The sequence below is a fragment of the Protopterus annectens genome, chromosome 8.part0 (genome assembly GCF_019279795.1).
Source record: "Protopterus annectens isolate FY-2018-M chromosome 8.part0, PAN1.0, whole genome shotgun sequence".
NCBI lineage: Eukaryota > Metazoa > Chordata > Ceratodontiformes > Protopteridae > Protopterus > Protopterus annectens.
The window spans coordinates 266,463,624-266,485,412 of record NC_056741.1 but is presented as its reverse complement, the minus strand read 5'-3'; the positions used below and the strand labels follow the sequence as shown (position 1 = coordinate 266,485,412).

General features: G+C 40.2%; 1 protein-coding gene across 2 annotated transcripts in view; it reads left to right on the top strand.

Annotated features, from left to right (window-relative positions):
• Nucleotides 1–13,807: 13,807 nt before the first annotated feature.
• The window catches only part of LMNA (lamin A/C), a 194,828-nt gene continuing 186,846 nt past the window's right edge, over nt 13,808–21,789 (top strand). For both annotated transcript variants that reach the window (XM_044079756.1, XM_044079757.1), the window contains exon 1: nt 13,808–14,311. In XM_044079756.1, coding sequence (XP_043935691.1) covers nt 13,968–14,311 — 344 coding nt within the window. In that variant the 5' untranslated portion in view covers nt 13,808–13,967. The remainder of the gene's footprint in view (nt 14,312–21,789) is intronic.

The following is a 21,789-nucleotide window of genomic DNA, read 5'->3' as shown; positions in this document are numbered from 1 at the left end:
GCTTATTAATGTACTAAAAGCCCAGTCACTTAACCCACAAGCATTACTCTGGTTTACATCTTACTTAGAAAACGGACAGCAAGCTGTGCTTTGGGATAATAATCTTTCTACTCCCCTGCCTGTGAACATTGGAGTACCTCAAGGTTCCATTTTAGGCCCTCTTCTCTTTTTTCAATATTTATTAATGATCTAAGTGCCAAAATCCCTCTAGCCACCTGCATTCAATATGCAGATGACTCAACTCATATGTTCAGCCAAGTCCACAACCTCGCTCCAGACCCACACCCAGACAGTATTTAACATTGTTGAAACTTGGTTCATGGAACACTGCCTCCTCCTGAACCTCAAAAAAACAAAACTATTGCTCCTTGCTCCTACCCACAAGTCACCACAAATTCACTTCTCAGTAACCGCTAATAATGGAACTAGCATTTCCCCTGACACTACAACCAGTCTCCTGGGAATAACAATAGACAGCAAACTTATATGATGACCATATAAATACTACCATAAAGACCGTCAACAAAAAACTAGGCTCCCTTTATAGAATCAAACCCTTTCTTACCCCAATAGCCAGATTCACTATTGCCCAGAACCAGCTGATCTCTACCCTATTCTATGCTTCTGCCATATATATCAATCTTTCTAAGAGCAACCTTAGCAAACTATCAACCAGCTATAATAACATAGCCAGATTCGCCACTGGCTCTTCTTTCAGAGCTCAACACTGTCACAACCTCACACAACTGGGATGGTTAGAACTCCAGAACCAACTACTTTGTCAACAACTTGTTATCACACAAAAGATCCTCTACCACCCTAATAATACCCCAGTCCTCACTAATCTGATAACTCCCCATAAAAATCTTGCAACATTATGCTGAGCTAATAAGCTTCTAGTTTCCACTATAAAATCCAACAACAAAGCCGGGGACTCACTTTTCACCAACACCTTGGGAAAAACCTGGAACCAACTTCCAAGTGAACTCTCAACTCTTGCTTTCCTCATTGCTTTTAAAACACCTGAAAGAATATCTTAAAATACATTGGTTTTGTCCTTGCTCTAACCCAGACTGATACCTCTTTGCCCCCCTTTTGTACTCCCTATATTTCTCTACTCTATTGCTTTTTAAAAAACACCTGAAAGAATATCTTCAAATACATTGGCTTTGTCCTTGCTCTAACCCAGACTGATGCCTCTTTGCCCCCCTTTCGTACTCCCTATATTTCTCTACTCTATTGTTCTATACTTCTCTGCTGTACTGTTCTATGTTCCCTACCTTATTAACAACTAAGGTAACCTAACCAGATTTTTCCTTCTAGTGTAAAAAAAAAACCTTAACTCTTTTTTTGATTTCTCTCATATGTTGCTTTTTCTCTGATTTTTTATCTCAGCTTAGACCTACTATTGGACTCTGTGCAAATTTATTCTCATGTACATTCTAAACAATGTATAGCATTCTCATTTTACTATTGTATATATTCTGTGTTTTGTTGCTACCTATGCTTGGAGCTTTTCTCCCCCGGCCTCTACTGAAAATAGACATATATCCAGTTAGACTAGCTCGGTCAACAAATGTAAAATAAAATAAATAAATAAAATAAACTGAAAACAGGTTCATAGTTAATAGGCATCTCATCCAAAGGAGGACATGCTCAAGACTGTAGCACCTCACCCCCTTAAAATGCAGCACAGTATCAACAATCCATCTACATTCTGTGGGAGAAGAACCCACAGCCTTCGACATCAAAAAGCAAATATGCTGCCTGTTGTGCTATTAATGTTGCTGTCAGTTTCTACACGACAATACTGATACCATTTGCTAAACAAAACAGTTGCACATTGTAAACAGTCTTGGCATGAGCAGCAGTACATTTCTCTTCCCTTGAAGCTCACAATTCCTTGAAAATGCACTTGAAACTCGGTTCCTTGAAAAATGCAGTTTGGTAGTTGGGGATTCAGCCTTTTGTTTTCCTATAGCTAAGGTACAGGGTTTGAGCAGTAATACAAAAACTGTGCAGTTCACCAACCATAAAACAAGAAAAAAAAACAAGAACAGTGGAATGGATAAAAAGATTTACTGGTGCATCCAGTACCTCTGCTGACACCTTCAAAGGAATAATAATTATACCATGTGGCTTCCTTTTATACAAATTCTCAATTACAGTCAACTAAACTAAATTCAATCAAGTTCAATTAGAATAAAGTGCCTTATAACAGAATAAAGTGCCTGACAAAATAAAATGGCTACACATTCACAAATAGAAATATAAATTCATTGTCTTATTTAAAACAATCTTTAGTATTATATAGCATTAAAATTCGCTTCCTGATTTAACCCCCTAGGATATAAAGTGCCAAAACTGATAATCAATCTAGTTTCCAAGCACAATAATTTACCAAGGAATTCCTCTCCTTGGCAAAAATGGGGTTTGGCCAACACACCAAAGAAAAAACTGGTGTCAGAGTTACCATGGACATTGCAAAAATGACTTGCTACTGGGCTATCCAGTCTCCTATTTCTAATGTCGCCCGAGTGTTAATGTATTTTTCATTGCTCTTCTAGTCTGTACTATGTACCAAATATTTGGTACACAGTCACACCCAATAATATAAACCACTCCACAGAAATCGCACTGAAACTCATCTCGGGCCCTATAAACTCTTCCATTGATATTCACCTCATCAAGGTTTCTAATCTTTCTGCAAACCTTGCATCTGCCACAAGGAAAATTATCCCTCCGGGTACGTACTTGACTATGATTTCCTCATATTGAGAAGTTCTTTTAATTTCAAGAATCTACTATATGAGAACGTGACCCTTTCAGGAAACAAACCACTTAGGCTGTCATCATTACTGATGATTGGCCAAAATTTATCCACCAACCTTCTTAGTAAGTCCAAAAAGGGTGAATATCTATTAACAAAGAACAACCTGTCTACATTGTCCCCTGTTCTCATGTTGATATCATGTTTGTCAAACCCCATATAACTCCTTACCCTAAATGTTGTGCCAGACCCCCTGAGCTTGTTAATAACTTGATTTCTGCTTCGTTCAGTGTGTTCTTGGAATATCTTCTAGTAGGTAATTTAGACCTTACCTTGGAAAACTCTTCCCCCAACTTTGCTTTATCTTATGTAGTATTGGCAATGTGCCAATATTGCCTATATGCCAAAGATGCTAAGAGATGAGGGGTATGCATATTACTAGCCATTAAGAAATTATTTACTGCCGTTTCTTTGATAAATGGCCGATAATGAACCTTATGATCCTCCCCAACAAAGAATTCCAAGTCCAAATATTGTATGGCTCCCTATGTGTATGAAAGGTGAATTCAAGTCCAAAACGATTTCCTTGTAAGTATGTCATAAATTTTGAAAATTCTCCCATATCTCCTTTACATATAAAGATCAAATCATCTATAAACCTTTTGTACATGATTACTCTTTCCCCAAAAAACTTTGTATTATAAATGTAAGAATTTTCAAAATAATTCATAAAAATGATAGCATACGTAGGGGCATAGGATGCCCCCATAGCTCTACCTTCTTTTTGTAACTAATACTTGCTCTCAAACCTAAAGCTGTTATGTGTCTATGAAAATTCCTACAAACAAAGCAAAACATCTGTATGTGGGCCTTCACCTAATATATTCCTGACCGCTTCCATACCCCACTTGTTCTTAATACTAGTATACAATGATTTGACATCAACGCTTGCCCAGTAATAACCCTCCCCCCATTCCATACCACCAATTGGATCTGAGAGTTCTTTTCCATTTTTAATGTGTGACATAATCCTAGTAAGACAACCCTTTAGATGAAAGTCAAGGAAAATGCCCACATTTTGTAGATATGCTCCCCTCCCCGATATGATTGGTCTGTCTGTGGGGTTCCGGAGATTTTTCTGAATTTTAGGTAAAGCTACAAACTTTGCATCCTTCGGGTTCTTAATGTGCAGCCTCCTAACATCTGAAACAGAGAAGAAACTAAATCTTTCACTCCTCTTAAGTAATTCTAACAATTGTAAATTAAATTCACTTGTGGGATTGTGGGTCGGTTCTTCATACATATTGGGGTCCCTAAGTAAATTTTCAGCCATGATATTATATTGCTCCCTAGAGAGGATAACCCAATTGTCCCCTTATCAGCTAGAGTATACACATAATTTCTTTTATTTTTCTGCAGATTTTGTAATGCATCCCATTCTCTCTTCCTTAGATTATATTCTCTATTAACCATCTTTGCTTTGTTATGTTCTAGATTGATTATCAAATGTTCTGTAGTCCTATCTCGCCTTTATTCTTACATATAGGTTCGGAGACGATCCTCGGCTCTGACTCGTCCTATTACAAAGCTCAAAGTCTCTAAGTTGGCTTGTGGCTAGATAGGTATCCCATAGTGCACTAGTACAATCCCCAGATCTCATTTGCCACATCTACGAGTTCAGAAGTGCTTCTTGCTTGGCCGTGGCTAAGTTCAAACTTTTTTGTCATTATTATTCACTTTACTGAATTTATAGCTAGTTATCTTAATATTAGTAGTTAGTTATCTTATAGATAGTGTTTAGAAGTGTTTTTTGCCAGTTAGTTTGTTGAGAACTTGTTGGCTGTTGGCCCTTGCTGTTCTCCGTTTGGTATCTTGTGTGCTAGTTTATATTACCTTTGATATTATATAGGTCCGTGTTTTGTATTAGGACCTTGTTTTTTCTCGCTTTCTTATCTATTGATATATATATATATATATATATATATATATATATATATATATATATATATATATATATATATAATATTGTGTGCACTAGTTTTTTGATGCAGGTTATTTCTCTGTAGGTCCGCTTTTTGTACTAGGGCCTTGTTTTCTAATTTTAAGAGATTCAAAGTTTGCGTGCAGTGTGTTTGTTCGTACTTTGCCTGCTACTGAAATTTCTGGTCTTTCTTCCACTTAGCTTATACAGCTAGGTCTATTCAAGTTAGAGGACCCTAGTCCTCTTCTATTTTTTATATTTTCTAACAAGGCTAGGCCCGTTTAAGTTAGAGGAGGACCTAGTCCTCGTTGTGCTTGTTGTGTACCTTTTAGGGCAGGGCTCAATTAAATTAGAGAACCTTGTTTTCCCTTATTGATATAGTTCTGTTAAAACATGTCTAAAGAGTCCAAAGACCACACACCTTCGGGTTTCAAAAAATGCATAAAGTGCTCCCAGAAGATGTCAATTACAGATGGCCACAGTAATTGTGTTTATTGTCTCAGAGCCATTCAGTTGCAGGAAACTTGTTTATTCTGCCATTCCTTTAGCTCCAGAGTTCTCCAGGAGCAGAAGAACAAGTTATTTTGAAAGGTCTCCTCAAATCTTCCTTCGAGGAAGACTTAGCAAGTTCTTCTTCCTCATCTAAGTCCCATTCATCCAAAAAAGAGAAGGTCAAGTAGGCCAAGAGGCATTCTCCGGCGCTGACCAGTGTTTCGGAACCTCCTCAGAAACAATAAAAACTTGATAAGACTTCTACCTCCTCTGCTCCACTGTCCTCGGAGCCGGTCGAGGTTGTCGATGTTGACACTGCAGTGTCGGCCCCAAGCCTTTCGGAGCTGACTACTGAAAAATTGCATTGCAGCCGGTCCAGAGATCTTTTGTCGCTCTCCCCAACCTTAAGATTTCCAATTTTACAGAGATCCAGATCGCCTACCTTGTCATCCAGATTCTCCAACAGCCTGTCAGAAGAAGATGTAGAGAGAGTAGTGATTGGACTTCTGAAGTCATCTGCTTTGCCCAAATTGTTGTTTGCTATTACCCAGTCTGTTCTGGAGCCACCTGAGTCCATCCTCCCTGTTGTGGTTCCTCCTCCGAGCTGAGTCGGGCCTTCTGAGCCAGAGTATTGGTGCCACTTGTTGTGGAACCATCAGTTCCAGCTCCCCTTATGGCTGTTTCAGAGCAGAATTACGCTCTGACACCTTCGGCACCATCTGTGGTGTCTAGGAACTGAAGCTCACTGGTCAGGCCTGACATGGACACTTGGATTCGAACCTCTGTGGTTCCAAGTCTCCCTCTCGGTGCATCGGCTGGGGTGAGCTTGGACCCTACATCCATCTCTGAACTGGTCGCTCTAGAGCCAAGGACTACCTCTGTTTACTCAGAGCCAGGGCCGTCTTCAGAGCCAGAGAGATCTGCTTTTGAGATGATAAGTGTGCTGTCTCACTCATCAGCTCCACGCAAGGGTACTGACACTTTCCACCTCAAGCACCGACCTCTGCCTCAGCACCTTCTCTTCTCTCTCTCTCACGACAGCAGAGACCTGCAGCCTTAGCAGCCCCCGTTGGGTGGCCCCCAGTCTTCCGAGACCTCCCCAGAGTTCTTTGGAGACACCTCAGAAGAGGACATGCAAGAGGAAGCATGTATACTCCTCGGATGAGTCCATCACTTCGGACACTGACCTCGAGGAGTCACAAGGGTCCCTCAAGTCATCCTCTGATGATGTCTCCTTTGTAGACATCTTAGAGATCCTAAAGCAGAGAGGCAGCTGGTCCACTGTCACCCCTTCTGATGAGGAGTCAGTGTGCCTGAAGGCTTTTGGGTCTCAACCTTCAGCCTCTTGGGTGTCTCCACCTTTCGACGAACTCTTAGACCTGGTTAGTCGAACGGTGTGGGAGACTTCTGATGCTGTGGAGCCAGTCCCCAGAAGGACCCAATAAATTTCTCTCTGCCCCAAAAAAGAAAGAGTTTTTGTCCAAGGGTGTGCCTGTAGATGTCATGGTAGTGGCAGTGGCCACTAAGAAAGAGCTAGTGGGGACTTCTTCATCTGCCCATCCGCCGAATAAGGAGTCTCGGATGGATAGATATGGGAAGCATATCTTTTCTTCAGTGGCTTTTACCCTCAAATCGCTGAACTATCTCACACATTTTACTATGCTTCAGAGAGATATCCTCAAGGAGTTAGGAGATGCTCTTCAAGGTGCATCTACTGAAGGAGTCCCTGAGAAGGTGTCTGCTCAACTGTCCACCTTACATTCCATTGTGAACTCTTCCATGAGGCTGATCTCCTATTCAGCCGACTGAGCGAGCAGGGCAGCAGTGGGTTCAGGAGTTTCTCTTAGGAGGTACTCCTGGATGTACTTATGTAATTTTGTGGAGCCTTTCAAGTCTACCTTTACAAATGTCCCCTTTGATGATTCTTCATTGTTTGGACCTAAGGTAAAAGATACACTCACCAGGTGTGAACAAGAAGGGAAAACTCTTATCTGCCGTGGGAGTACATTTTACCTTCCCCTCTAGACCATACCCCAAGGGTCAGAGAGGTGGTAAGATGTGGTTCAAGAAGTCCCAGAGATTTTTCCCGGATGCACCAGGTGACTCCTCCTTCAAAGGCAGAGGAGGAGGCACTTTGGTCTCACCACACCCCCCAGGGTGTTCACCAAATGTATGGCAGTAGTGACAGCTCACCTGAGATGTTGAGGATTCTAAGTGTTTCCGTACCTGGACGACTGGTTCCTAATTGCCACCACCAGGCACCTACTCCTACAAACCAGAGATTCCACCATCCAGCTCTGTTCCCCAGCTGGGGATTACAATAAATTGGGAAAAGTCTGCCTTATTGCCCTCTCAATTTGTGACTTTTGTAGGTGCAGAAATAGATACAGTTGCCATGCTAGCTCATCTACCTGCAGACAGAATTCAAAACCTCAGACAACAAATTCTCAGTCTACTTCCTCTACAGAAAGCCAAGGCAAAGACGGTGCTGAAACTCTTAGGGACCATGGCCTCCACCGTAACATTCGTCCTTCTAGCCAGATTGCATATGCGAGTTCTCCAATGGCTTCTATTTTTCCAGTGGTCCTTTCAACAACTGACTCTAGCTCACCATATCATCATAACAGAGTCTTGCAAAAAGAACCTCATTGGTGGATTCAACCCGACCAGCTGACAACAGGCACTCCATTTCTTCCTCGCCAACCCATTGCTACTGTGACCACGGATGCCTCACAGATAGGGGGGGGGGGGGGGGGGGGGCATTATCTAGGCAGGACTTTCCAAGGCACATGACAAGATCACGAGGCTCACCTGCATATCAGTGTCCTAGAGATGAGAGCAGTGCTTCAAGCATTGCAAGCACTTCACGACTTTCTTCCTCTAGGGACGATAGCAATCCAATCGGACAATATGTCATTGGTATGGTATCTCAACAAGCAAGGAGGAACCAGATCCTACCCCCTTTGTCGAGAGGCCCTTCATGTTTAAAAGTGGGCAATATCTTCCCAATGCTTTCTAGTGACAATGCTTATCCCGGGGACAACCAATGTGATAGCCGACAAGCATAGCAGGGGAATCTGAATGCCTCATGAGTGGTCTCTGAATCAGGAAATAGTAGAACAGATCTTCCACAAATGGGGACAGACTTGCTGCGACCTCTTTACCAGTCCAGTCAACTCCAAATGCAGCAGCTGCTTCTCCCTCATCCCCCCAGGGGAGTCACTGAGAGACGCACTTGTTGTCGATTGCCCCCTGGGGCTCCTTTATGCATTCCCTCCCTTTTCTCTCATATCCAAAGTGATTCACAAAGCAAAGTTATTGGGAAGAAAAATTATTTTCATCACTCCTTACTGGCCTTGTTAGATTTGGTTCCCCTTTCTCGGGCCTCATTTAGACGATCCATGGACTCTGGACCCAGTGCCAGACCTCTTGACACACATGTCAGGCTCCTGTCACCCCTGCCTCCACACCCTCAGCTTGACAGCATGGCTGCGCCACTTCCATCCCTAGTCAGGCTTTATGATTTTTCACCTGCTGTGACCCACATCCTTATGTCTTCGCATAAACCTTTCACTAGGAAGTTATACACTAGCAAATGGAGAAGGTTTTCTGTCTGGGCTAAAGAAAGAAATGTAGATCCTTACATAGCATCCATCCCTATGGTTTTGGAATTTTTGCCTGAACTTTTCCATAAGGGATCTGCTGCTACCACAATTAGTGTCCAATTGGCAGCAATATCTAATTTTGATTTGGGACAACATGAAACTAACCTCATATCCCACAGATTATGTAAAACCTTCCTCAAAGGTGCTACTTTGCTGAGACCCCCCCCTTTCAGGAACTGGTATCTCCTTGGGATCTAAACTTTGTTCTGTCCAAACTAACTTCCCTGCCTTTTGAACCCGCACATTCGTGCCTATTGAAGTTTCTGTCTTGGAAGACCTTGTTTCTAGTAGCCATAACATCAGCTAGACAAGTATCAGTTTACAAGTACTGTCGATTAAGCCTCCTTATTTGATTTTCCACAAAGACAGAGTTTCCTTTCGTACAAATCCTTCCTTTATCCCTAAAGTTTGCTCTCACACTAATTTGAAACAAACCATAGAATTACCTGAGTTTTTCCCTAATCATTCCAACACTGCAGTATACAAATTTCATCAACTTGATATTCACAGGCAGTTACGGTTCTACCTTCACAGGACTAAGGAACTCGGTCAGACCAATTGTTTGTATCCTTTTCTGAATCTAGAATAGGTCTGCCAGTCTCTAAAGTGACCCTATCTAATTGGATTTCAAGCTGTGTTTCCTTCATTTACTCCTCCAATGGAAAAACTCTACCATTCACGATTAAGGCTCATGCTACAAAATCCCAGTCTACATCTTCTGGCTTCCAAGCCAGGGTTCCAATTGACAGTATCTGTGCAGCAGCAACCTGGGCTACCCCTAATACCTTTATTGCTCATTACAAATTGGATCTGACCTCAAGGGGTAGAGCCTCCTTTGGTTCCACAGTACTCAGGAGTATTTTCCGGTGAGCCACCCAAGAGTAAGGTGTTAAGGATGCTGTCCCATATGTAAGAATGAAGGCGAGATAGGACTACAGAACATAAAGAAGTTAAGTACTCAACATAACGTTCCATGCTTGTAGTCCATCTCGCTCTTCATTCTTACGAACCCACCTGGCTAGCCCCATCCTGGAAGGATCTGGAGAAAGCATAGTGTTACCATGGTAGGGTGGAGACCTTTCATTATTGTTGCTCTTTCTGGGTAATTTTATTTCTATCTTTCTATAGTTAGCAGCAAACAAGATCTGGGGATTGTACTAGTGCACTATGGGATGCCTATCTAGCCAACTAAGAGACTTTGAGCTTTGTAATAGGCCGAGTCAGAGCCGAGGATCGGCTCCGATCCCATATGTAAGAATGAAGGGTGAGATGGACTACAAACATGGAACGTTATGGTGAGCACATAACTTCGTTTTTTGGCACTTTATATCCTAGGGGTAAAATCAGGAAGTGAATTTTAATGCTATATAATTTTAAAAATTGTTTTAAATAAGACAATGAACTTGCATTTCTATTTGTGAATGTGCAGTTACTTTATTTTGTTATCAGGCACTTTGTTCTGTTATATTGAATTTGATTGAATTTAGTTTAATTGACTGTAATTGAGAATTTTTATAAAAGGAACCTATATGGTGTGATTATTATTCCTTTGAAGGCATAAGCTGATGTACCAGATGCACCAGTAAATCTTTTTATCCATTCCATTGTGTTCTTGTTTTTTTCCTTGTACAGGGTTTGCGCCTCAGCAAATTGCTAACCACCCGCTTAACTTTAACTAGGGTATTTCACTCTCTCACACACGCACTTCAACCTCTTTGTGCAAGATGTGTGGACAAAGCCTAAAATAAATAAGGACAGTTTATAAATATTGCTCTCATGAACTTAGAAAATTGCTAGAATAACAGGATTTGTGTTAGTATGCATTTTTCCAAAGGATATGAAGTCTAAAACTCAAATGTCTGTCATTATTTAGCAACTTCAGTCCTTTTTATGAGGAACAGACAAAAATATGGTGCGAAAGTCTGGGCCTTCTGCAAAAACCTACACAGTAGAGGGATGGTGTGCTACGTACCTCTTGCATGCGCACACACACACACACACACACACACACACACACACACACACACACACACACACACACACACACACACACACACACACACACACACCATTACCTCCCTCTTAAACACACAGAGACCTACCTACTTGTTACACACACACACACACACACACACACACACACACACACACACACACACACATACACACACACACACACATACACACACACACGCACACACCCTTACCTACCTACTTCTTACACGCACGTGCACACTGCCCATACCTTCCTACTTCTTTTACACACACACACACACACCTAACTCTCACTTGTCTGTTCATGGTCTGCAGTCCAAATAAATTTTATCTGCACGGAAGGCAAAGAAGTAAACAATCGTTCGCACAGATGCAACAGGTGTTTGTGACCTGTTTTTATCTTCTGCATCTGTACGACTGGACGCAAGGGAGTTCTTAACGAAGAATGCCCTTAAAAAATTATGTTTTGATTTATTTGGAGCTAAAATTTATTGGCATATATATAGTAGCTGATCCATAGATGGGACTGATGATCTGTGTAAATGAAATTCAAAAAGTTATCTTAAAGCTTAATAAGGTCTGCCCATTTGAAGCAATTGAAATGAGATTGTTTTGGCTACATTCGGGGATTTTAGTGAGGTTGACGGAGAAGATTACAATATCAGACTTAATCAGGGATGGAGCAGTTGGCAGGGTGATCTATAGAAGCAGGTCCAGAATATTTTGACCTGTGGTTGGCGCAGCCTGTCTGTTCCAGGGAGTTTTTGTTTATTAGGCTAAAACTTTTCAGGGAGCAACCAACCTTTGATGTATATGCATCAAGTTTAATTAGTTAAAATCATCCAATTTTAAAGGAGTTTTTAGTAAAATAAGTTCATAGGTTCATAGAGTAGTACTAGTCTAACTGGTCTTGTTTGCCATTTTAAGCCTAGCCTGTTACCCCATGTGAGAATCAAACCCTGCAACTGGTGTCTGTAAAGTAAACACCTTGACCATTCTCCAACCTCCCACCTAGTACAAGCAGTTCCTTGAGTACTTTTAGGAATATAATTATATCAAAAAAGGAATATGAGCCAAACAAAGGCAGACGCAGCCTCTCGTGTGTTACAAAACAAGCTAATAGTCTAGTGATGGCCTCCTAGAAGCAGTCATTTTCAATGATTAAAGTATAAACCACTCTATTAGGTGGACCTGAAATATAGTTTTATAGTGGTAGCTCATGGTGTGTTTCCATGGCTTGTTAACAATAAAAATAAAAACGTAAGTAAGAAATAGGTTCCACAGAGTGCTGAGCTGTTAAACCCTTACAGGTCTTTCATGAATATTCAAATAAGGGACAAACCTCTAAGCTTTGCGGTTGGCTCCTTGTTTTTCCATCTCTCAGATGTTCCTCCAATCAGCATCCCTGGACCCTCCCATTAACTGCCTTTATATAATTAACCAGTTGAATGTAATGTATTAGAACAAGAACATTCATCCATTTACCTGCAAACTGCTTGAAACTTCAAAAGGATTATCTTTATTACTCCCACTTTATTACTCCCACAGGGAGAGGGCATCAGAGAGAATGTCTCCTAGATCTGCTAGCTAAAGTGATTTTATCTGAACAAATCCTTTGCACTCTGTTATTATTCATATATATATATCTATATATACCATTCAAAGTTACCCTTACTCCCCTATACTTCACTCTGTTATCCTTACAGCTCAGAACCACTAGACAAACTACCACATTTTTGTTGTCTTCCTGATTCAAAAGATCAATTTGTTGCTAAATTTACATTATGAAATATGATGATGCTGTCCAGAAGAAGCGGGGCAAAAGACAGGTGGTTAACATGACTGTCGGGCTTCCAGCAGTGACCATAATAGCTTGTGGAGATGAGAAAGCAGAATCCAGCAAAAAAAGGACCATAAAGACAGACGAATGGGAGTGAGAAGAGTATTTTAAGAGAATTGTAATATTTAAGGTCATAAACTGAGTGTCTTCTGGTCCACATTCTTCACTGCCTTAGAGCTATGCCAGACTGGCATATTTTTAAACGCTTTATATTTTGTCTTATGACCATAATATTAAATGCCATAATTTGGTTGCTGAGTATAAAATTCTGCAGAGGATCAAGTATGTGCAGGCAGTCCTAGAGATAAGAAGGCACTTCTTTTTCATAGCAGCACACCTCCAAGGTAATGATCTCTTATGGTCTTCATTTTGCTGATGGCAGTCCTTACATTTCAAAGGGAAATTCAAGCTGACTTCCACAGAAGAAGGAAAGATCACTGTGGCTGAATGGGTAAGATAGGTACAAAGAGAATGGTAGAATCAAAGCAACTAAACAGTGGTTAAACTGCAAAAGTATGTATAGTTTTATAACAATTCTAGACATATAAAAAAAAAAATCATAGGACAAACCGTCCTTGCCTTGGAGCAAATTTTGTTACTTGTAATAACCTTCAAAGCCACATTTCAGTAGACTGAATGTAAGAACACTTGTTGCATGTAATTGGAGCTTTCACTACAACTGAGTTTTACCATCTAATGTACTGCTTAAAATTACAGATAAATAATAAAAGGAGAGAGAGGGGTGTCATTAACACTGGTTTTGTGGGGGAAGCAAAGAAGTGTGTTACTATACAGTAATGTTTTCCTGGTTACTGAACAGTTTTACTGTGTAACTAAGCAATATTTGTGTTCATACATAAACCAGTGTCTGTCTCCAGAATTTTTTTTAAGTATCACGTCAGAAAATGCACCCTGTGGCTGCAGGGAAATCCATGCTCTTAAACACGCCTATTACTTTAAAATGGCCATAAGTAATCCCTCCTTCTTCTAAAAGCTAGGTAGGGTGTGTCCCTGTTCAGCATAACCCTGCCTACTATCATCTTTCTGTAATATGAGGTCTGGAATGTAAAGTGTTGGTGCCAGTCTTGCAGTGACGCCTAAGCAGACAGAGCAGTTCATTCTACTAGCAGTAAAGTCTTCTACACTCCAGTCTTACTTGTTATAGCTAACACAGTTTGTTTGCTTCTGTTTCTTTCTTTTTCTGTGGCTGAAAAGTGAGTCAAGATGGACACCCCATCCCAGAAGCGCTCAAGTCGCAACATCGGCAACCCGCAGTCCCCTGCTCGTCTCACCCGTCTGCAGGAGAAGGAAGAACTCCAAGATCTTAATGACCGGCTGGCAGTCTACATTGACAAGGTTCGATCCTTGGAGACTGAGAACACAGGTCTCCGACTGCGCATCACAGAGTCAGAGGACATTGTGAACCGAGAGGTGTCTGGCATCAAGAAAGCCTATGAGACTGAGTTGGCTGATGCTCGCTCAACCCTTGATTCAGTAGCCAAGGACCGAGCCCGTCTACAACTGGAGTTGGGCAAACTCCGAGAAGAGTTTAAAGAATTAAAAGCCAGGTATCTGAAAATTTTTTTTTTTCTTTTTTGGTTCCTTTTTTTTTTTCTGTCTTTTCTTTCTTTTTTCTTTTCTGCATGTGCAGCAGTAGAATTTAAAATAAAATCCAGATATATTCTAGTAGCCCTAGTCAATAGATAGCAAAACGGACTATTACATTTCAGAATTTGACTACTTTATTCCAGTTTCCACATGTAACTGTAATAAATAAAATATCATGTAATAGCATGTTAATTCCTAAGTCATGGAATGGAAATTGTCTGTAGGTGATGAAATAGTTCTACATTCTTGAAAGCACAGCCGCATGCTTAAGGTCAGTGCTTATTAAATGACATTTGACATGGGTTTGATCATGCTTAAGGTCAGTGCTTATTAAATGACATTTGACATGTGTTTGATTCCCAGCACAGTTCTACTTGCAAACAGTGTGACTTTAAACATTTGTCAGACTAAAAGACCTTGGGTTATCCCTGAAAACAAAGAAATCAAAGTGGTAGGAACCTTTTATATATATTATCTTGTGTGAAAAGTAGGTTCTGTCCACATCTCTGTGGATTGAACCCTGTCAGATTTGACCCCTGTGAGCTGCAAAACTAAATGAAAATGAAAGTAACTTCATTGTGTTGCTTGCCAGTACTGTTGGACCCAAGAAGTGCTTGTTCACGTACTTCAGTTGAAAGCAGTGGTCACAGTGAGCTTCTCCATGATATAGCTAGGTGTGTGTGTGTGTCTGTGTGTGTGTGTGTCTGTGTGTGTGTGTGTCTGTGTGTGTGCGTGTAACAAACGTTCAGCTGTAAAACTCCCGAAAGGTTATGTAGGTTTAAAGTTAGTTTATTCAATGACACACCATGAACAATAGTTCATCCTCATTTTACAAGTCAACACTTAGGCCAGAGGGGAACCAAAGCACAAGTAAGTCGCACAAGTTAACAGCTGTTCAGAAACATTTGCAGGACTTCTTGCATTTTTCACTTTGTTTGCCCTCATCCCAAACTCAAAAGGCTGTAGGGAAATATTTGCCAAGTTGGTACTATGGCAAAACCTGGGGTCTATGGGGGCTTGAGGACAAGTAACATTTTTCAGGAATCATTGCAGACAGAAGGCCATGTGCTTTATATGAAGATGCTTGACTAAGGGTTGTACGATATATCTATTAAAATGTAAAGGTGGCTTCTTCAAAAGTTCTGGCTTGGAGTATGAAGCCTTATACTTCAGTTTACTGTAAAACATCAGGCATATGTATTGTATTCTTTTAAGTATGAACAGCTCAGAATAGCTGATTTCTTCTTACTTTTTTTTTTTCATTTTAAATACACACCCTAATTCCTTTTGCCTATGTCAGTGTCTTCCCTCCCCTCCCCCACTTGTCATATACGCCCACAGGAACACACCCATTAGAAGTAGCTCAAGTGGGAAGGAGACAGAAATGGGCACTTGGCCAAAAACTGCAGCCGTCGTCTGCAATGCTCTGAGTAGTCTTACATTTCAGCTAGAAAAGTCAATTTGTGTCAGTTTACAGCCCGCTGTTCAGTTGCATAATGTACCAGCACAACCCTGCCAGTGTGTACCAGGCTAAGATGCACTAGGTAATAGAAGTCAACGTGGGAAGTCACTTCTGCATTCATTACATAGCAGATTTGTTTGTTAAATAGGAAGTTCAGTTTATAGGCTATTCTGGTTGTTTTATGTACATAGGCTAGTCTGGTTGGTTTATGTACAGTTTGTTGGTACCAAACAGTGAGGAGGTCTAATTTGGTGGTGGTAAACTTTCTTTGCAACACTGTGTCACAGACCATTTACTTAAAGATATCTATTCAGTGTTAATCCTTTGACAGAATCTAGGAACACCAGATAAAGACATTTTAATGTATGGAAAATTATTTTGCCTACTTGTATAAGAAGATTCCTTTCCTCCAGACTTACTATGGCTCCGCTATTTCAGGATGGCCAGTCTTTTCTTCAGGGCTCTTGTAATTAGTTAAAGCTGTGATGCTAAAAAAAACCTGTTATGCTAATTACTGCTGTTGATTGTTTTCTACAGTGTCCGCCAGCAGCCATTAGACTGGTGCAACTGTTTTTTGTCTTCACTTATCTGTCTGCAGTAGTCACGACACCTCCCCTCCCCTAAAAGCATGTAGTATTCCAGCAGGTGGTTTCTGTGCATGTGCTTCATGATTAGTTCCTTTGCCTTGCACCAGGGAGTACGGGAATACCCTGTTTTGACTCAGAACTGGTTAAATAGGTAATTGGAGAATCAATATTTTTCTTGAGGCAGAATGGTGTGTTGTCGTGACCTTGAACCCATTCTCAGTATTTTAAGGGGTGGACCATGATCTGGAAATACAGCAAGGCATTATTAAACCAATAATGTATTCCAAACTCCCTGATTTTAGTTTAGCTGGCAACTTCAAAACCATTAGCATGCACATGAGAGGTACAAACACCAAGATGGCATCAGCTGTGATTCATGCAGTAGACCATAGGCTTTTGTAAGTAGGCAGTGTGCATTTTATCCTTGTGATAGGAAAAGCCATGAGAGGTATCTTTGTCCTGTAGACCACAGTGGCATGTTGCAGGTGTGGCAGCCAGCCAACATCTCAGTCGTTAGCACCAGCTTTACCCAAAGGGTGCAGTCTAAAATCTAGTGGTCTTTATCAACCGGTCAGTAGAAGACATCCCTTGAAAAATGTCTTCCACACTTTGACATAGGTAACCATTATTGTGAGCACTCACTCAGTCACTCACGTGCACATAGAATACAGTTCCTTTTACCTGTTGCATAGTTTTGAGAAAGATTTATGATTGTGTGAAGGGTTGGTTGTTAATTTGAATATTAGTTATATATAACCACAGTCAAGCAAGTTACACACCTTATATTTATTGATTCCAGTTATGTTTGTGGGTTTAGGATTTTGAGTTCCAGGAGAACTCTTAGAAGTTAAAGCTGGAGTTTGGAATCTAATTAAAAAAAAATTAAAACATGCTGAGATCTTAGGATTTTCGCTTTAAGCTGTTAAACTCTTTCATTCTGTTATTAGTCTCTTAATGTAGTTTGCAGTTAGTTACAGGAGAGCTGGAACCAATCCTAGCACTCATTTGATGAAAGGCAGATGAACTAATTCTGAATTGGGTTGTCAGTCAGTTGCAGAATACAGCCATGTACTCACTTACCCATGCAGCACACAGAGCTACATACAGTTTGTAGGATCACAGTTCACTTATGGCATATGTGTTTTAGATGTGAGCAAAAACTAGAGCACCTGGTGAAAAGCAGACTCCAAAAAAGCATCTCTGTTATAAATGAACTTCAAAACCAAGAACTTTGAGGCAGCAATGCTTGCCGCATTGCCGCAGTGCCATATATTAAAAACTCTCCAAGTTTATAAACGTTGGATCAGAATCTGCTTAGTACTGTTCTGTTGAGTCATGTGGAACCATCTGGTAGCCTGACCCACCCTTACTAAGTATTGTTCTTTGCTTTTCCTCTTTCTAAAAGCTGTGCTGTCTTCCATCAGCATTGATCCAAGTTGTACTGACCCTCTGTACCAGAAAGCCAAAAGCAATGTCTAGACCACACTATAGAAACCACGGCTTAGAAATGGAGTAGCTGACAATTGATAACCGGTTTGATATAGAGTGGAGATGGTGTCCTTTAAAAGCTCAGTATTAAGGGGGGAAAGAGGAAGAGAGATCCAACATCCTTGTAGGACATGAGGACAAAATGGAAATGCAGTTTCCGTACACATCCTGCAGGGTAAAGGAGACTCTTGTCATTGCTCTTCTTCCGATCCTTCTACAAAGATTTTTTTCCTACATAAAGTAGTACACAAATACAGAGAGTCTGATCAGATTCACTTAGTTCAAAAATGGTAGATAATCGATAATTTTTCTGAAAGATGGATCGTACTGCAAGGCCAAGTATTTCCTTTATTCTGTATTAGCGCACACTCAAAGAAAGTATGTTTGTGGTGGTGGAGCCTCTTCCCCACCAGAAACATCATTTTGTGGCACCCTACCACCCCAACCACTAAATGTTCTTGTCCCACTCCCACCTAAACTACTCCCTCTCCTTTTTCCCTCCCCCTCTCAACTCTCACACTTTACCACAACTACTCATTTGAGGTATTTATGATATTCTACCAACCTTGATTTTTTTCACTGATGGTAACTGTTAGATAAAATCTAACTTTTTATATTATATTATATATACTTAATATGTACCATGGCTGTTTAAACCCTCAGTATTACTCTTGCAGTCTAACCTGTTCATTTATAAGTTGTATTGTGTCTCTCCTGTGTATATACACTTCTACGTTAACATTATATGATATTTTCCTTTTGTATTTGTTTATCTGTGGAGCTTTTCTCCTCGGGTGTCCACTGAACAAGGGCTCTGCTGCCCAGTCAGACTAACCTGGTTAACAAATGTCAAATAAATAAAATAAATGTATTTATTCATAGGTTGTATTTCTTCACATTAAAGGGATTACTTGATTTTTCTAGAAAATAGTGTACTCTCTTAGCGCTGATGTACCATAAAAATGTTAATTTTCACAGTAGTGCACATGTCATCTTGTGTTTGTAACAGAGGATTTCCTCAAGAATGCAAAGGACAGAGTAGTAGTTTAGTGAGAGTAGTAGGAGTTGTACGGTTGATTTATTAGGTTTGGTAGCTTTTCCAGTGGACTGAAATGTGGCTGGACTACATGAAACATGCTATTGTTAGTACTTGTGTAAAACATTTTGTGGGTATGCCACTTCACCCTGCAGTTACGGTACAATAGGCACCTCATAATTCTTTGACATGTGGGTTGTAGAGTTGGTGATGTTGGAGTAACATCCTTCAGTCTTGATAGGATTTAAATATTCTTCATGCTAACTTCATCTTTCACAAATTGCTCATGTAGTGAAGATATAATGTGTACTAGAACAGTGCTGAGACTGAAAAGTAGTCTTTTCATGTCGTCGTTTTGCTCAATCTTGCAGCACAAGAAGCCTGGACAAAGACAAAAATAATGTGCTAGGGGAGGGCACTTAAAGGCCCAGAAATCAGGACATATTTTAAAAATTGTTCTTATAAACTTAGACAATTACAAGACTAGCAGATTTTGGATTAGCCTGCATTTTCTGAAGGATAAGAAGCCTGAAACTCAAATGTTTGGCATGATTTGCTGGTTTTACTCCTCAGTGGTTTGACAAAAATCCACAAATGTTATGAGCAACTGACCAAAAATATGAAGCAAAAATCTCAGTAGTCTGCAAACTTATGGACAGTTGACATATACCTGTCCTTTTGCCCCCCTTTCTACTTCTCTTTGCATCCATTTATGGATTGATGTATACTGTTATTTTGCATTACTGTATTTTTGGAGTGCAAAAAGTAAAAAGAAAAAAAAAATTCCCTTTTTTTGTCATCACTTATAGCAAGTGACAGGGATAGACTTTCTTGTTTACACCCGCCGTGATTTCTGCTGGTCAGTGTCTTGCAAGACACAAGTAGAGTGGCTACATAAGGCATTGAATCTTTGTAGCCTTGGTATTTTTTAAAAACCTGTTTTGTCTGGTTTTGTGATCATATCCTGTTTGGAAAAAAAAAAAGCAGGGTGTGGGGGAAGGGAGAGGCAAGGTAAGTCATTAAGGTCCTTGTTTAATCTTGCAGGTGAAACGGAAGGGCTGTCTATATGATGTAATTAGGAAGGTATGTATTGCATGATAGTAGCAAACACTGCATTTACAGACCAGACTCGCTCCTTTTTCACAGGGGAGGAGAGGAAATCCTAAGATGCAGTTCTTTCACCTCCTACAAAACGTTGGCCTTTTCTCTTATGAGTAGGAGCCATCTGGTGAATTTCATTTCATACCCCACTGCACAAGTTCACCATCCTGAACATGTTCCATTTTCCTGGACATTATAGGTATATGCTGTGCTTTTTGTATATTTAACTGCAGACTGGCTTCAGTGAAGTTTGACCCCCCCCCCATTTTATGCCACTCCTTTATACTGTGTAACAGATAAGACTCCTGTTCTCTGTACACCTTCATTCACCCATTGCCCTAACATTTTATGATGAGGTGCCGTTTACACTAGCACTGACAGCCCTTGGTGTAGCTGTTTTTATTATTTCTACATTTAATTATTGATGGAAAGTGCCCTTTGACCATGCCATTTAACTTATCCATCAAAGTCACTTGGAAGAGGTAATGTATAGTGTAGTGAGTATGCTAGCCGCAGTGGATCTAGTATGGATACAGGTATGCCAGCTATTAGTTTTTGGAAGTACAGAAATCACATATTCACCTGTTAAGATTAACATATTTCTTACTAGGTTTTGTTCACCCTTCAACAAAGGCCGAGTTTTAGCTTTCTGTACATCTTAGTTTGACATTTTGGTTGGGGAGACCAGAGGACTAAGCAGACAGAAGAGACCTAGATAACAGATTGTACCTGTCATTGCATGATGCAGAAAAGACCTCCCAGTCAGTTTTGGAGGTACTGAGGTCCCTTAAGTCCAACAGCCCAGTCTGCCACCATGCCATGTACAAGACACATTTTTATCTATTTTTTATATATCTTTTTCTTTACCCCCCCCCTCAAACCGATCCTGGAGTTGGTATATTTAAGTCTGGGGTGCGGGGGGTTGCTTCACATGAGGGGCAAGCCCCCCTGAAAATTTTCCCTTTTTGGAATAGATGTACAGTCATTTTTTATGATTTTTTTAATTTTTATTTGATATTGGAGTTGGGCTTTTTTGTACTTTGTTATATACTGACGCAGTTATGTTTGTGTGGTTTATATGTATTATACTATTTACATGATGCTACATAGATTTTACATATGTGTAAATGTAAATATGCATGTATAACATGAGTTTCTTGTCAGGTGCTTGACCTATCAAAAGTTCAAACACAAAATAACTACATAACATCTAAAAGATTAATGAAAAGTAAAACATATTTGTAGGGAAGCAAGCTCTTATCTGCACACCCACACCCCATGCAAACTGCATATACCAATGCTGAGATTGTATTACAGTGGGGAAAGGAAATATTCCCAGTCGCTAGTGTGCCGCTATCTCATACATGCAAATACCAGCAAAATTTGAAAAGTTAATTTTCAAAATATTTATCCAGTATTTGCAGTGTTTGAACCAATGACAAGTTTAAGCACTTAACAAGAACCTGTAATATGTATAAAGTATTATCAAGGCTATAAGATCAAAATGATGAAGTAACATCAGGAATGCAGTAGCAATGTCAGAAGGAGAGAGACTTGAGTAAGGATGTGAGCAAATAAAGTAACCACAGTAAAACAAATTGTTAGCAAGTAACTGAAAAAATAGGGATGCTTTATAGAGCCAACAATGTTCTCACCAACACAACTAAAGCTACACTTTCCACTACTCATTTTCTTCTCACATTTCATGACACTGCCATCCTTGCTAACCTTCCAGCATCACAAAAATCAAAACTTGAACAAGAT